Source organism: Geotrypetes seraphini, chromosome 6 (genome assembly GCF_902459505.1).
Source record: "Geotrypetes seraphini chromosome 6, aGeoSer1.1, whole genome shotgun sequence".
NCBI classification, from domain to species: domain Eukaryota; kingdom Metazoa; phylum Chordata; class Amphibia; order Gymnophiona; family Dermophiidae; genus Geotrypetes; species Geotrypetes seraphini.
Genome location: NC_047089.1, coordinates 210,806,671 through 210,823,007, shown reverse-complemented (window position 1 = coordinate 210,823,007; position 16,337 = coordinate 210,806,671). Strand labels below are relative to the sequence as shown.

Genomic DNA, 16,337 nt, shown 5'->3' with positions numbered 1-16,337 from the left:
GACTCACCACCCAATCATCACATATGTTAAAAAAAAAATTTTTTTCATTCAATGGTGAATTTTTCTTTCAATAGTGAAAGAATAATCAGAAAAAGAAAAAACTTATCTTTGGAAAACTTAGGGGTCCCTGATGAGGACCACGTTTCGCTTCCTTCTTCAGGTGACCCGATTCAATATATTGTGTGCATTAATTGTTACAGATCTGTGTGAATAAAACAATCCTTGTGTCAATATAATATCATCAAAAACATTTTCAACATGCAAAACATTTGTGTCAACTTAAGGCTATATCAGGAAGGTACCTATCAAGAATATAGTTCTTGATGTTGCCAACTCTGCATTATGAATTCAACTGGCACAAAATGTCACTGAACTCATCTTTTAAAATAATCGCATCAAATACTGCAAGAGAAAAAAAAAATTTGAAAACAAAATTATTGGAAAAACTATTACAAAAATGCTCATTCAGTTTCACTGTTGAGACCACGTGGTTGAAGGGTATTTAATTTATATATCCACTGCTGTTCTCAAAATTTGGTGCCAAAAAGAATCACACAGTGCTGATTACCTCACTTAATTTTAGGTGCTGAAACTTGGTGTAAATGCAGGTATCTTTTGATAAAGTATGCAATGCTGTCTGCATAAGGATTCCATCTTGTTGAATATCTTCCCAGCAATGCACAGATTGCAAGTTCTTCCTCCTGAAGATGCGAAACTTGGGTTGAGTAGAGGGAGTGACAGTTCTGTATCAAGCTTAGATATATGGTTTTGGGGAGATTTCTGATATATTTGGCTGAAGAAGTTCTATTATGTATTTTGAGTTATTTTTAGACATTTGAATGACTATCATAGATAATCTTTATAATTTTTTTGCACTCAGTTGCCATATAAAGATACTTATTGCAGTTATTTACATAAATTCTATTGTGGGAAGGAGATTCCAGCTCATCGACAATTGAGCAGATAAGAAATTTATTTACTGTACATACTAGCTGATTACCTGGCGTTGCCCGGATATTTATTTATCCCAGTCATCTGTTGTGTTCGATAATTTTTACATGTCATCCCCTTCCCACCCCAACAGTTTTTTTTTCCAGATAGTAAGTCATATGTTTACCAAGTTTGGTTGAAATCTCTCCATGCATTTCAGAGTTATGCTGTATAGATGCCATATAGAATTATTCCATTTAATAAACTATTGAGGCAGGTATGGAACAAAGTGTGGCTGTGATGGTTTCTTCCCACTATTGGTCCTAATATATGGTGACTGGAATGTTGGAGCACTGAGCACACTTTATACACATATAATCAGTATTAACTATATTTAATTTATAAATTTAGATAGAGGGTATATTTGTTTTTCAGCAGGATAAGTTAGCCACACAAACCTACCCACTTCAACTCAACAATGAATATGCTGATAGTTGGAGAACACACTGAGGCAGAAACAGGTGAACACAGTAGTCAGGAGTAACAAATACTGCTCAAAAGGGCCTTTGAGGCATATCTGAGTTTCAGGAGAGCTAATCCATCTTGGGCTCCATCTGATGATGTCACCAGTGTGTGACCAACTTATCCTGCTGTCCATTGAGAATCCACATTACAAGTAACCTCACTGATTGGTAACCATACGACTGAGATGAAACAATGGCCTTAAACTTTACAGCTTAAATTTAAGAGACTGTTCTGCTTCTGTTGGTACAGTGAATAAATCTTTCCTTTTATTTTTGGTACTTCCAGGTTCCTATTACCTACCCACAGCTGATCTTCAAACCACTGATCTTTTTTGCCTGGGGATCTCCCATTGGAATGTTCCTCACTGTTAGAGGTCTGAAGAGGATTGACCCACGCTACCAATTTCCTACATGTGGACGCTTTCTCAATATTTACCATCCTGTATGTGAGATCTGTGACAAAGGGGAAGTGCTGGGAGTGTGAGAGATTTATGCCACTCTCACCTTTTCATATGGGCAACTAGAAAAGGGGTCTGACCTGGTGGCTCAGTGATAGTGCTGTACTCTTGTGCAAGAGACATAAATTTGATTCCCAGGTCTGGATTTCTACTCCTGGGATAAACTAGGACTGAGGTTCCCACAGAAGTGGCATGAATAAGCTCTTGGTGTAGGTGGGATAGTGAGGGAGTCCTGGCCTTTGCACATGAGCGATACCTACTGGCTGGCTTAAGGTTGCATTTTGTGAGAGTTGTGTGATGATGGGCTAAAGGGGGTTTAAAATAGACATAGGCTAGAGTAGTAAACATGCATAGTTTGCCTGTTCATTTTGGAGGGGAGATGGTAAGAAGCAGGGAGGCCACCCTGGCAGGAGGGTTACCTTTTATCTTCTTCTCTCAGTTGAGCATGGATAAGAGGGGAGGGGAGAGGTGCAAATTTGCACGCTCCCATCCCTAAGATCTAATTCCACTCGCTTCACCTCTCCTTCCTGTAGCAAAGCAGTTCAATAATATTTCAAACAGTGTTGTGGGTTTTTAAAAATTCTTTCAGTTTCCATTTCTCTACCCTTTCCTGATCTGTCCATTTTCCTGTCTCCGCTTGATTGATCTTTTTTAAAAATCTTCATATGCCCAGTGAACAAAGCTCTGAGCACATTAACATCTCAAATCTGCCTTTTCACTAAATTGTTCTAACCTGCTTGCTTTTTTCATACCTGTATCTCATTTCTTTTGTTTTCATTTTCATATGCTTGAGTACCTGATTGTAAAAACCGCTTAGATAACCTCGATAGGCGGTATATAAAAACCTAATAAACTTGAAACTTGAAACTTTTATCCTAGCTATATTCCTCCATTCTTTCCCCCACTCCTCATACTAGTCTACTTCGGTTACGTCTCACCTTGCTTCTTCCTCTTGCCATTCTCTAGAATTCCATCCTCTTTTACCAGCACTCCTCGAGGTAGGAGGTACACTAGTAGTGGACAGAAAGGACTGTGAAGATCAGCAGTAGAGAATGACATGGTGACAAAATTCGTCACCGTTCCCGTCCCCGCGGATAACCGCGGGAAATAATCCCATGTCATTTTCTAGTGTCTATTTCAACCTCAGTCCTTCTACACCAGCATTCTTCAAAGCAAAGCTTGTGGGTCAGTGGTTGTGGCCATTCATACTCTGATTCTTCCCTCTCTTCTTAAAGAATGACATGAAGATGGTTTCCCGTGGTTATCCGCGGGGACGGGGACGGTGTCATTCTCTAAAGCAGCACTGAGCATGCTTTGAGTCCTAGAGACATTCTTTAGTAGGGAGAACAGAAAGCACAGAACAGCTGCCAACATTTTACCATTCTGGTCCACACAGGCCCATATGATGCTGCTTCCTTTTTGAACCTGTAGAGACTTAAAGATAGGGCATGGCTATCAGTAGGCATGGCTATCAGTAGGTTACCCATTCCAGAAGAGAGACTTTTTGGCCAGTTCTGGTTTTAAAATTACATCCCAAAGCAGTGTAGTATTTGTAGTCCATGATTCTATCCATTGAAATCGGTGCTCCAGGTCTCATAATGCACCAGGATGAGATTGGCAGACACCCAGGACTGGCCAAAAAGTTTCCCTTCTGGAATGGGTAACTTGGTCACCCTAGCTCTCAAGCTTGTTCCACTTGAGCTTGGAAGCTCAAGGGAGGAAGAGGAGGAAGCCACATGGCCCAAAATGTTTGGAGAATTAAAAAATCTCTCTATTGGCTATAATATTTCCAGACACAGAAATAAGAGAATAGGTGGAAAGTGACTGGTGTGAGCAATCAAGTAGATGGGTCCTGAGCAAAGTTTCTGCATTTGCTGTTCCCATCCGTAGAATGCTCTGGATCAGATTTGGATCTGTGCAAGAGATTCATCCTCAAAAGCTACACTGAACAAATTGCCATTTAAGGGTCAATTGTTCTTTGGTAAAGGGCTGCATGATCTTAAGGCTAGTGTGCAGGATTGAAAGCAGACCAAGGCCCTCTAGGGGGTCAGGTCAAGCTAATTTTCGTGGCTCTGCATGTTCACCAGTACTTGGGAAGACCTTTGGTCTTAAGATCTTTTTAAGACTCGAAACAGAGATTTAGAGGTGCTAAGCTTTCACAGTCCCACCCCACAGCAACTCCCAAGAAACAGCTCTTGACGCCAGATCAGGAGCTGTACCTTTTAAGGATAGGAGAGAGGTTGTCAGCTTACTGGGAAGCGTGGGTGAAGATCACATCAGACTGCTAGGTATTGGTACCGTATTTGCCGGCGTATAAGACGACTTTTCAGTACCTTAAAATCCTCCCCAAAGTCGGGGGTCGTCTTATACGCCGGGTACTGTTTACATGCCCTTACTTTACATGCCCTAACATCTCCTTCCTTACCTCCTTACGGTGCTTACGGTACTAGTAAACCTGCCGGGACATCAGCGGGGCCATGGCGGGACATCAGTGTGACAAGGGTGCAAGCTCCTTCATCCTGCGCAGCGGGAAGCAGCGGCGCTCTGGCCCCACCCCTTTACGTCTCTCGCACATGCGGCCGTGTGTGGAGTCTAGCCCTTAAGGAAGTTGCGGGGGCAAGCAGGAGGCGTGCCGCTGTGTATGGCTGTGTAGGGCTGGCACTCCTGTCCCATTGATGTCCTGCAATTTTACAGTTTACATTAAAGGCAGTGTGTAATAAAATACATAGTGCAACTATAGTACTGATAAAGTACCGTATGGTATGGTACTATCCATATATGGATAAGGGTGGACCAGACTGCTGCTAGTGAGATAGAGACAGGGAGGGCACCAATCAAATCAGGTTTGTATACAGCCAACCACAGTACGGTACTTATTTGTTGTGCAGAAGGTGTGCGGAAGAAGGGGTAGTCTTATACGGCGAGTATATAACAAACTCTATATTTTAAGTGTAAAAGTTGGGGGGTCGTCTTATACGCCGGCAAATACGGTAATTATTCAGGAGGGGTACAAGCTCAATTTCTTTTGTCTCCTTCCAGACCTTTTTCTATTTTTTTTCCATGAGGAAGCAAGAGAAGGCAGTCTGAGTCCGAGCGACAGTAAAGGGGCTACTAGATCTAGCACCATAGAAGCTGTCCTGGAGGAAGAATCGGGCTCAGGCAGATACTCCATATACTTTATCTTACCCAAACAAGACTCAGAAGATTGGATCTGAAATCGGTCAATGCGGCTCTCAAGATACTGTGTTTTTCCACATGGAGATGGTAGGGGTCGGTCATTGCCTCCATGGCACCAGGAGAATTTCTTGCCTTGCTGGACTTAACAGAGGCCTATCTGCATATTCCCATTTTCCTGGATCACAGGATGCTTCCGAGGTTCCATGTTCTGGAGCACCATTTCAGTTCTCGGCTCTTCTGTTTGGACTAGCCATGGCACAATGCACCTTCACCAATGCACACTTCTGTAAGGAGGGGCTACAAGTGCATCCATACCTGGATGATTGGTTGATATGAGCTCCATCCAAATCTGAAGGAAGTTCGGCAGTGGATTGTGTGTTCCAGCTGCTACAGAACCTGGGCTAGGTCATAAACTTCTGAAAATCCATCTGAAGCCGACACAGTACATGGAGTATCTGGGAGTCCTTTTCAACATGAAAGACAACAAAGTTTTTCTCTCTGAAGTCCACAGGATTAAGCTCATGCGTTAGATCAGGGAGTTTAGGGACAGACCAGCACCGATAGCTTCGCATTACTTGCAAGTGCTAGGGTCAATGGTGGCCATGATAGATGTGGCCTCCTAGGTGAAGGCGCATTTATGTCCTCTCCAGGATATACTCATCCCACTGGTCACCACAAACAGATGCATTGCAGATGCCCCTACCTTGGACAATGGAGGCATGTCGCAGTCTGAACTGGTTGCTGGAACAACAGTATCTATCCCTGAAAGTACCGCTTTGAATTTCCTTGTGGGTGATGACAGATGACAGCCTTTATGGCTGGGAAGCTCATTGTGAAGGTCATCTGGTGCAGGGATGCTGGTCTCCTGCCCAGAGAAAGTGGTTGATCAATCATTTGGAGCTGAGAGCCATCCGCCAGGTGCTGCGGCTGCTCAGAAGATTACTGCAGGACAAAGTGGTATGAGTTTTCTTGGACAAATCAACCATAGTAGCCTATGTCAATCGGAAGGGAGACAGAGTACTTCACTACGAATGGAGGTCCAAGTGCTGTTCCAGTGGGTGGAGACCCAACTTCTGGTCCCCTCTGCAGCACATGTTGTGGAGTAGACAGTGTGCAAGTGGATTTCCTCAGCCGGCAGACTCTGGATCCCGGAGAATGGGCTCTGTCTTGGGAAGAGTTCAACAGAATTGCGAGTTGGTGGGGTGCCTGATGTTTGACCTCATGGTGTCGACAACCAACAAGAAAATGACTGGTTTTCAGTTAAAGATACAAGCCAGAAAGCACCGGTGTGGACACTGGTGTAGCCATGGCCACAGAAATGGCTTCTGTACGTGTTCCCACCATGGCCCATGATAGGCAGAGTCCTATAAAAAATAATGTCACATCCAGGACTTGTAGTTCTCTTCACACCAGACTGGCTGATGCATCAGTGGTTTGCATACCTGGTCTGTCTAAAGAGGGACCAGGGTCTCAGACTACCCTGCCATCCAGGGTTACTCTCACAGGGCCCAATTGCCCTGGAGGATCTGGAGCACTTTGGTCTTACGGCAAAGGCTATTCAGAGGTGGTGGTTGCCATTCTCCTATAGTCCAAGAAGCAGTCAACCTTGGCCACCTATGCGAAGGTCTGGAGGTGCTTCCAGGGCTGGTATGCCCAGAAGAGTGAGGACCTGGATACAGCACCTGTGTCACTGGTTCTAACTTTCCTTCAAGAAGGGCTTAAGAAAGGACTAGTGGTTGGCTTCCTCAAAGTATAGATAGTGTGTCTCTCGTGCTTCATATCCCAATCTAATAGAAGAGCATTTGCCTCTGACCCAAATTTTTGAAAGGAGCATTACTTCTGCATCCTCCAGTACGTCGACCTTTTTCAACTTGGAATCTTAATCTCATTCTGCGGGCTCTCACTAGAGCTCTGTATGAGCCTTTGGAGATGGTATCATTGATGGACTTGACAGTCAAAACAGAATCACATCAGCGCATCGGGTGTCTGAACTACTGGCTTTATCCAGCAGAGATCCCTATCTCAGGGTTTCAGATATGGGGTTTTCACTGAGAACAGTCCCCTCTTTCTTACCAAAAGTAGTCTCTAGTTTCCACGTCAACTAGGAAGTATGGCTGCTGGCCTTCACACCCTCAGGGTACAAGAAGATGACAAAGCTCTGAGATTGCTAGATATTCAAAGAGTGTTGGTTTGCTATCTGGATGTAATGAATGAGTTTCATCTGTTGGATCATCTCTTTGTGCTAGCAGGTACCAGCCGCTGGGGCCAATCGGCTTCAAAAACAACCATTTCTAGATGGATTTGTATGGCCATTTCTTCAGCTTACATCAGCAGTAGAAAGCAACTGCCAGCAGCCATAAATGCCCATTCCACTAGGATTGTAGCTTCCTCCTGGGTGGAGTCCAGAGCAGTTTTCCCTGAAGAAATTTGTAGAGCAGCCACATTGTCTTTCTTCCATATTTTCACAAAGTTTTATAGAGTGGATGTAGCGATCAAATTAGATACCACGTTTGGATCTTCAGTAATTTCAGCTGGCTCATCTATCTGGCCTTAGATCTTAAGGGACTACTTTGATACAGTGTGCAGGATTGAAAACCAGCAGTGTTCCAGAGCGATGTGCCTATTGCACTAGAAGGAAAGATTAGGTACTTACCTTGATAATCTTCTTTCTAGTAAATAGGCACATCATTCTGGAAGCCTACACTATTAGATATTCATTAGCCTGCTTGTTGTCTCGGATACCTTGTTTCTTTCCTCTGTCCAGTATAGTCAAGGATAGAAGGAACCACTGCTATTGTGAAGAGACCTTGGCGTATCTTTTAGAACTTCAAGACTGTTAGTGCAGATTGCGCTCAGGTAAGTGGCCTGTTCATTCCACCACATTATATGGCTAAATGACTAGATGTTTCATGATTATTTCATGTTATATGTTATGAGCAGAATAGACGTGTTTCTTGGGGAGAGTTCCTGTACCCCTCCCTGTTATGTTTTCTTCTCTAGGGCTGACCATCTGCTTTGATACGAACCGAGGTATTAGAGGACAGCCCAGAGGGATGGGAGACGGAGTCCAAAAATGTAAATGAGGCTCTCATGAGCATAGATACACAAACCAAGTATTCCAGAATGATGTGTCTATTTACTAGAAAGAAGATCAAGGTAAGTACCTAATCTTTCCTTAGTCAGCATGGGATTAGCAAAAGCAAGCCTTACTTTTACAGCTTTTTGGACTCTCCTTTTTTCCAAAGTATAAACAAATGTGAACACATGCAAATTTGTTGATATAGTATATTCAGTTTTTAGAAGACATTCAAAAAAGTCTCCCATGAGATTAAAAAACATGGGAGAAAGTATTACTATAATGGATGGAAAAGTGGCTAAAAGACAGGAAACAAATTGTGACTAAATGACTCATTTTCTAAAAGGAAAAGTGTCCCAAGGGTCTGTACTGGGACTTGTGCTGTTTAATATGTTCACAAATGATCTGAAGATAAGAATGATGAGAAGTGTTCAGATTTGCAGATGACACAAAATCATTCAAAGCTGTTAAAACAGCAGAGGACTTCAGAAGAATATTGAGACTAGGAGAAAAGGGATGGAGAAAGAAACTAAGAATAGGATTATGCCTCTGTATAGGCCCCTGGTGTAATTGCACAATTCTGATTGCCCCTTCTGAAAAAAATATATAGAATGACTAGAAAAGATTCAAAGGGCAACAGAAGGAGAATATATGGAGATCCTCTTATGAGGAAAGGCTAAATAAGTTAGGACTCTTCAGCTTAGAGGGGATATGATAGAAAATCATGAGTGAAATTCAGGGGTTACTTAGGGGATGGCTGTTTTAATCTTTCAAACAAAACTAATACAAGGGAACATGACATTCTTTAGCACTCTCCAGACCGGTAGAGATTAATCTTACAAGTGGGTTTATATCTCATCATGACCAGCAGGGGGAGACTGAAACAAAACTGTGGAATAGTACATAAGAGGTACTTTCCCCTATTCCAGTGGTCGGCAAACCGTGGCTCGTGAGCCGCATGTGGCTCTTTAGCCAAAATTTTCCTGCACAGAAGGGCTCCGACACTGCAGCTGTTCTCACAAGCTGCTGGCGGCTGCCCCAAAGTTTTCCCTCTTCCACAACTTCCTGTTTCTGACAGGGCAGATCGCCACAGAAGGAGAGCTTCGAGACAGCCACCGGCAGTTTGTGAGAACGGCTCCATCAGTGCCGGATTAAAGGATAGGGCCCAAAATGGTCAGAGGGGCCCGCCGGTGCGGTGCTTTAGGGCCGTTTGGGCATCTCCCTCACCTTCGCTGGATTTGCAGCAGAGTCATCCCGGGCCCCCCCAGCATAATCGTTCCGGCTCCCCCAACATCATCATCCCGGGCCCTCCCCATCAACCCTCCCACCACGAGAAGACCGACAAACCTCCCTTCAGCACTCGTTGGCAGCCGCAGCACTCTAAACAGGTTGCTTCGCAGTTCGCGGCCTTCTGCTGATGATTCCCTCTGCAGTGTCACTGATGACATCATCAGTGACGTGGCAGAAGGAATCATTTGCAGAAGGCTGCGAACTGCAGAGCAGCCTGTTTAGAGTGCTACGGCTGCCGACGAGTGCCTGAGGGAGGTTTGTCAGTCATCTCGGGGTGGGTCGGTGGGGTTCGCATGGGAGGGAGAGCTAAATGCTCTGCCCTAGGCTCCAAGGCCTGGCATCTTTAACGTCTTTGGGCAGCAACAGCGTTTACAGTTAGCTGTTATTGCCGGCCCACTTGGGAAAAAATTGTGCTTCCCTGCCTAACATCTTAGAGTTCTTGCAGGATGGCCTGGATAGGGGACTGTCTTGATCTTCTCTCCGAGTTCAGCTTGTGGCCTTGTCAGCCTTTCGTGGGTTGTTGAAAAGTCAGCGTTTGACTGCTATTCCTGATGTGATTCGCTTCTTGCGGGCGGCCAAATTGCTCAAGCCTCCCGTATGACCCTCTGTTCCATCTTGGGATCTGAATCTGGTTCTTTCAGTACTAGCGCGCCCTCCTTTTGAACCGTTGGGCGACTGCTCTTTGAAGGACCTTACTCTTAAAGTGGTCTTCTTGGTGGCCATTACTTCTGCTAGATGTGTTTCTGAGCTGCAGGCTTTCTCTTATAGGGGTCCCTTCTTGGAGTTTTGTAGGGAGCGGGTTGTCTTAAGACCTGTTCCTTCCTTTTGGTCTAAGGTAGTTTCTCCTTTTCATATCAATCAGACAGTGGTGCTCCTGGTGTTGGGTAGTCAAGAGGATTCTTCTGAGTAGAAGCAGTTGTGCTGTTAGATTTTGGTCGGGTTCTTCGCTCTTCTGTGCGGAGGACCCAGGAGATCCAGAAATCAGATCATCTCTTTGTCCTTCTAGCGGGTTCTCGTCAGGGGGATGGCGCTTCTAAGGCTACTATTGCATGCTGGATCAAGGAGACTATTGCTTCCACTTATCTTCTGAAGAAGAAGCCTGTTCCAGAATTTCTCAAGGCTGATTCCACTAGGGGTCAGGCAGCTTCTTGGGCTGTCTTCGTTAGTGCCTCCAGTGGACATTTGTAAGGCTGCAGTTTGGTCTTCCTTGCATTCCTTTGTCAGACACTACTGGGTAGACGTTCAGGCGCGTTGAGTTGCAGTGTTCGGTGAGTGTGTTCTGGTGTCGGCCCTTCGGGGGTCCCATCCATAATGGGGACTGCTTTGGTACGTCCCACTTGTAAGATTAACCTCTACCGGTCTGGAGAGTGCTGAAGAATGAGAAATTAGGTTCTTACCTGCTAATTTACTTTATTTTAGCTTTTCCAGACTGGTAGAGGTCCCCACTCTTTCTATTGTCGTGTTGTTGTGGCTGTTGTGCGGGCAGTTTTTGTTTTTTGCTGCAGGTTCTAGTATTTTTCTAGGGCCGGGGAGAACTGAAGAACAGCGGCTTTGGCTCGGATGGCTTAGCTGGCGAGCTGTGGGGACATTTTTCTGGGATCTCTCCTCTGCATTTTCCAACAGGGTTTGGGTATATTAGTTATTACTCCTGTTCGGAGTATTGTTTATTTCTGTTTCAAGTTCTTTGTTCTGCTTGGCTATTCGGCAGACTGATAGGAATGTATGTACTATTCCACAGTTTTGTTTCAGTCTCCACCTGTTGGTCATAATGAGATATATACCCACTTGTAAGATTAACCTCTACCGGTCTGGAGAAGCTAAAAGAAAGTAAATTAGTAGGTAAGAACTTAATTTCTCCTTTAAACTAACAATCAGCAGGCTGCAATTCATATAATGGATAATTAGTAACCTAGGGAATCTGTTACTAGAAGATGTGATTTAGGCAACTAAGGGTTTGGACAAGTTCCTGGAGGAAAAAAAAAATATTAAAGCCAGGTAGATTTGGGAAAGCCATTGTCCCATCCTTGGAAATAAACTGTTGGTTGGAACAAACTGGATATTTGTTACCTGGACTGGGGGCTTGATGGACCTTGGTCTGCTTACTTTGCATGTTTTGGTGTTGTTGTTTTTTTCTTTCTTATTTTGTGGTTTCAAAGCGGATCAATGATTGCATCAAATGTAAGTAGGTTCTACTAGCCCAGTTTTCTGCTTGTATTTCTTATAGTTTGATCCAGTGGCCTATAGAATTGAGCCTATGGTGGCTGCAGATTTGGAGTTTGAGCCCATGCTCATACCTCACCATAAGGGCAGGAAGCGAATGCATCTAGGTAAGTCCTTGGCAGTTACTCTTCCTTTCATGAAAGAGTCTGATGTACCTGCCCCATGTTTCTTGCCCTGTACATTGAGGTGGAGCATCTATATTGGCCATCAGGGAATGCATGGATATCAAAGAGGAGTTTTCATTCAGTGGCATAACCATAAGTGATTTTTGATGGGTCCTGAGGTTAACATGGGTGAGCAGTAGGTGAGAGGGATACTGACACTGCCTACAGTTCTGTTCTTGGTTTGAGTCATTGCACCTGATAGGATAGGCCTGACAGCACATTGGGGTGGTCATGGCTCACCCATATCTATACCCAAGGAGTACTTTGCATTCACAGGTTCCTCTCATTGTGATCTACAGTTTTTTTATGTCCTGGATAAACTGGGGGAGACTGTGTGACATGGGTTAGTTTTTCAATCAATGGTGGAGGTGGAGTTCAGGGCAGGCAGTCAAGTAGTTCTCCTGGTGTGTAATTCCTTATTTCAGTGGTTATGCTGCATCTACACAAAGCTACATTTCATCTGAAATAAGTTTAAGATCCAGGTTGCTGCTGTTTTGGGTACTTATTTCAGTTAATGGCAGATTTCACTTTATCTTATTATCTATTAAAAGTGACAGCTGATTAGTTGCTAGGCTGCTTCATTATGAATATTCTCTGCTCACCCTTCTGTGAATCCATATACAGACCAAAGTTGCTAGCTTCAGAAGGAACTTTATCTCTAGGTGTCCTGTAACTTTTTCTTCATTTTTTGTTTTGTTTTTAAAGAGCTGATGGAAGGTCTAACAGATATCAAGAAAAATTTGCTTGGATCCCTGAGGACTGCTTGGGAGTCCTTCACCAGGCCTCCTGGAGCAGTAGGAGTATTACAAGCCATTGATACAGCACCAGAGTGCCAGTCTAGTCCAGGCACACACAGTGGTGAGTTGGATGGGGAAGTGGTCATTTAGCAGGCCAGCAAATCTGTGTCGCATATTAAGAGTTTCTCCCTTTCATTGGCACTGATGTATGTCTTGGAATATGCACTCTGTGAAGAGCTATTCTCAGACCTGCTCTAATATGCAGATGTACAGGAAGGGAATACCTGAATCAAACCCGTTTCCGCTTTCTCCCTCCCTGCCTCCAACACACATTTTTGGTCAACTGTGACTTTCATCAAATCTGAGGAATGAGATTGATGCCTCACTCCATCACATACTGTTTCTCTACTAAAATGTTCTCATCTCTCACCCCTTTTACTCCATGTAGTATCCTTTCGCTCTTTCTTTCAGTAGCAGGACTCCCATCACTGGGTCTCTAGATTTGTTGATAGGTGACAAAATCTGGGTTCCTTATATTCATTGATAATGTTTAATTTTCATTTTTGGGTTTGTATTTATTCAAATTCATCTTTTTCCCACAAACATCAAAAACGAAACGCCTTTAAGTTTTTTGAGGTTGTTTTTTTTTTACACTTCGTCTCAAATGCAGTTTAATTTTTGGGTGTGCTGAAAATATGCAGTTCTGCCTTTTTCTTTTTCTTTAATATAATTTGATATGTAATGGTTCAGCTGCTCATAGCTACTCCTTGCAAGTCCAGTGCTCTTTATGCCCACCCCTGATGTGCGGAATGCAGTGTTGTCATTTTCCAGTGTAGTACCATTGTGTTGCAATCCTGTGTTGTCTTGCTTAAGTTCAGATGTGAAGCTGGAGGAAGTCTCGCATTCAGCAGAGAAAGAAGAATCTTCACTTAATGTTGGGATGTTAAATGGAGGTCAGAGGTTTGACTATGTGCTGCAGGAGAAGCCCATCGAAAGCTTTAATGAGTATCTATTTGCTCTACAGAGCCACCTCTGTTACTGGTAAGACCTTTGGCACTTTCCCTTCTCCTACAGTGGTGCCCTCTCTGTCACTGTTGAAACACTGTACAATGCCCAAAAATGATAAAGATCAGTGGTACCTTTTTATAGACTGATATTATTGAAACATGAGCTCTCAAGAACAAGAAGGACTCTTTTCTTCAAAAGCTCATACTTCCATAAATTGCTTCATCTTTGTGGACTGGCATGGCTACCTGTTCTAGTAGGAACCTAGACTCCCCATCTCTTAATGGTAATGCTGCAGCCCTCTTCCTGTTGTATATATGCAGCTCTTTCTCTTGCTACCATACTATTAGAGAATGACACGGGGACAAATTTGTCCCCGTTCCCGCAGGAGCCCAATTACCCCATCCCGTCCCTGTGAGTTTTGTCACTGTCCCTGGCCTTGCCACATTCCTGTATGCTCTGCCTTAACTGCACAAGCCTCGAACACTTAAGATTTTAACGTGTTTGAGGCTTGTGCAGATGAGGACGGAGCTTGCAAGAATGGGGCAGGGATAGGGAAAAGAACGGGATGGGAAAATGAATTCCCATGGGGACGGGGAAAAATGTGTCCCCGTGTCACTACAGACTAATGGTCTCTTTCCTGCAAATTGTAGGCTATATTCCATGTTCTAATTTGGGGGAACATGACAGGATAAAGTTGAATAAAATATGTCAGTTCTAGGTCAGATCAAAAGTCTATTAAGTGCAGTAACCAAATGTTGCTCACTTGCAACAGGTGTTTTCCCTAGACTGCAGGATTAAAGAGGCATAATTTGGGCGACATCCTCTAATCCCGGGTATTCTATCAGTTGGTTCAACATAGCAGCACATAGGGACTGCTTTAAGACCCACCCACTGGTGCAGAATTACTTGTAACAAGGAGAAAAAGCGCGCCAGGTTCTGCAGGAACTGTGTTTTCTTTCATCTCTCCTAACTGCTACTCTTTCTGGGGATTCTATCAGCTGGTTCAATATTGTAACTCGGAGGGACTCAGATGTGTGATCTACAATCCAAAAAGGGGTCATCTAACAAACCATCTAAAATGAGCCAGCATTTATGGCTGGTGGTGCAGTGGCACTGCCCTAATGGCATGGAGAATGCCTCTTACACCCAGCTTTCAGCCCAGAGCCTCCGCTTGCATCCAGTTCCCAGCCTATGACTTCTAGAGTCCCATGGGCTGGCGAAGTAGGGAAATTGAAGTGGAGGAGACACTTTTGTGGTACCAGCCCGGGCTGGTGTGGCTCATTTGGGGACATGGAATTAGAAGCTGACTGAGGGTGGTGAGAATGACGGGGGGGAGGGAGGGGTTATTTTATTTTTGTTGGGCTTGTTTAATTTTGCTTTTTTCCCCCTGCTTTTATTTTTAGGATTTTTCTTTGATATTGAAGTTTTTCCTTCTGTTGTGCCTTTTATGCACCTATAGTATTGAATGTATTGTATTATCTTTTCCCTCTTCCTTCTCTTTATGTGGGTAAATGTAAGTAATTATTTCTTTCATAGGTACTATAGTTAGATTGTGAGCCTTTTGGGACAGAGAGGGAAATTCAAAGTACCTGATTTAATTTTTGACCATTACTTAAGTCAATTTAATTGTTTTGTAAACTGCTTTGAATCTTTTGAGAGATTTAGCCGTATATAAGACACCACATTAAATTAAATTAATGTTACAGGGGCAGAACTGCAGTAAGGAGTCAAAAACTTGTGGCAAGTGATATTGAATGCTGCAGAGGGTCTTTGATTTTACTTTTGGTAGGAGAGTGAAGAGGGGAAAAGTGCAGTGCTCATTCATTTTCTGTACCTTTACACAGGCAGTCAGAGGACACAGCACTTCTAGTTCTAAAAGAGATCTATCAGAGCCTGGGAAATGTACTCCATCAGTCGTTGTCATGAATTCTTGCCCTTCATCTGGTAAGTGTTACCTCATTTAATACACTTAGCAAATGGTTAAAAAGAAAAATTTAAACATTGTAATTGGATGGACAGAATCCCACAATGATACATCAGGAAGTTCTGATTGGCCTGTAGCAGGGGTAGGCAATTCCGGTCCTCGAGAGCCGGAGCAAGGTCAGGTTTTCAGGATATCCACAATAAATATGCATGAGATAGATTTGCATCTCAAGGAGGCATAGAAACATAGAAATAGATGGCAGATAAGGGCCACGGCCCGTCCAGTCTGCCCACCCTAATGACCCTCCCCTATCTTTCCTCTGTGAATAGATCCCACATGTTGATCCCATTTGGCCTTAAAATCAGGCACGCTGCTGGCCTCAATCACCTGAAGTGGAAGATTATTCCAGCGATCAACCACCCTCTCAGTGAAAAAGAATTTTCTGGTGTCACCGCACAGTTTCCCACCCCTGATTTTCCATGGGTGCCCTCTTGTTGCCGTGGGACCCTTGAAAAAGAAGATATCTTCCTCTGCCTCGATAAGGCCTGTAAGATACTTGAACGTCTCGATCATGTCTCCCCTCTCTCTGCGCTCCTCGAGCGAGTATAGCTGTAATTTATCTAGCCGTTCTTCGTACGGGAGATCCTTGAGTCCCGAGACCATCCGGGTGGCCATTCTCTGGACCGACTCCAGTCTCAGCACATCCTTGCGATAATGCGGCCTCCAGAATTGCACACAGTATTCCAGGTGGGGCCTCACCATGGATCTATACAATGGCATAATGACTTCAGGCTTACGGCTGACGAAACCCCTGCGTATGCAACCCATA

At 43.9% G+C, this 16,337-nt stretch overlaps 1 protein-coding gene across 10 annotated transcripts in view; it reads left to right on the top strand.

Moving 5' to 3' along the window:
• DDHD2 (DDHD domain containing 2) overlaps positions 1-16,337 on the top strand; it is a 69,192-nt gene that overhangs the window by 47,379 nt on the left and 5,476 nt on the right. For 9 of the 10 annotated variants that reach the window (XM_033948843.1, XM_033948842.1, XM_033948850.1 and 6 more), the window contains 5 exons: positions 1,741-1,896; positions 11,680-11,782; positions 12,545-12,697; positions 13,455-13,617; positions 15,429-15,528. In XM_033948843.1, the coding sequence (XP_033804734.1) occupies positions 1,741-1,896; positions 11,680-11,782; positions 12,545-12,697; positions 13,455-13,617; positions 15,429-15,510 (657 nt within the window). In that variant the 3' untranslated portion in view covers positions 15,511-15,528. Of the gene's footprint in view, positions 1-1,740; positions 1,897-11,679; positions 11,783-12,544; positions 12,698-13,449; positions 13,618-15,428; positions 15,529-16,337 lie in introns of those variants that run through there. The other variant, XM_033948847.1, reaches the window with a different exon arrangement.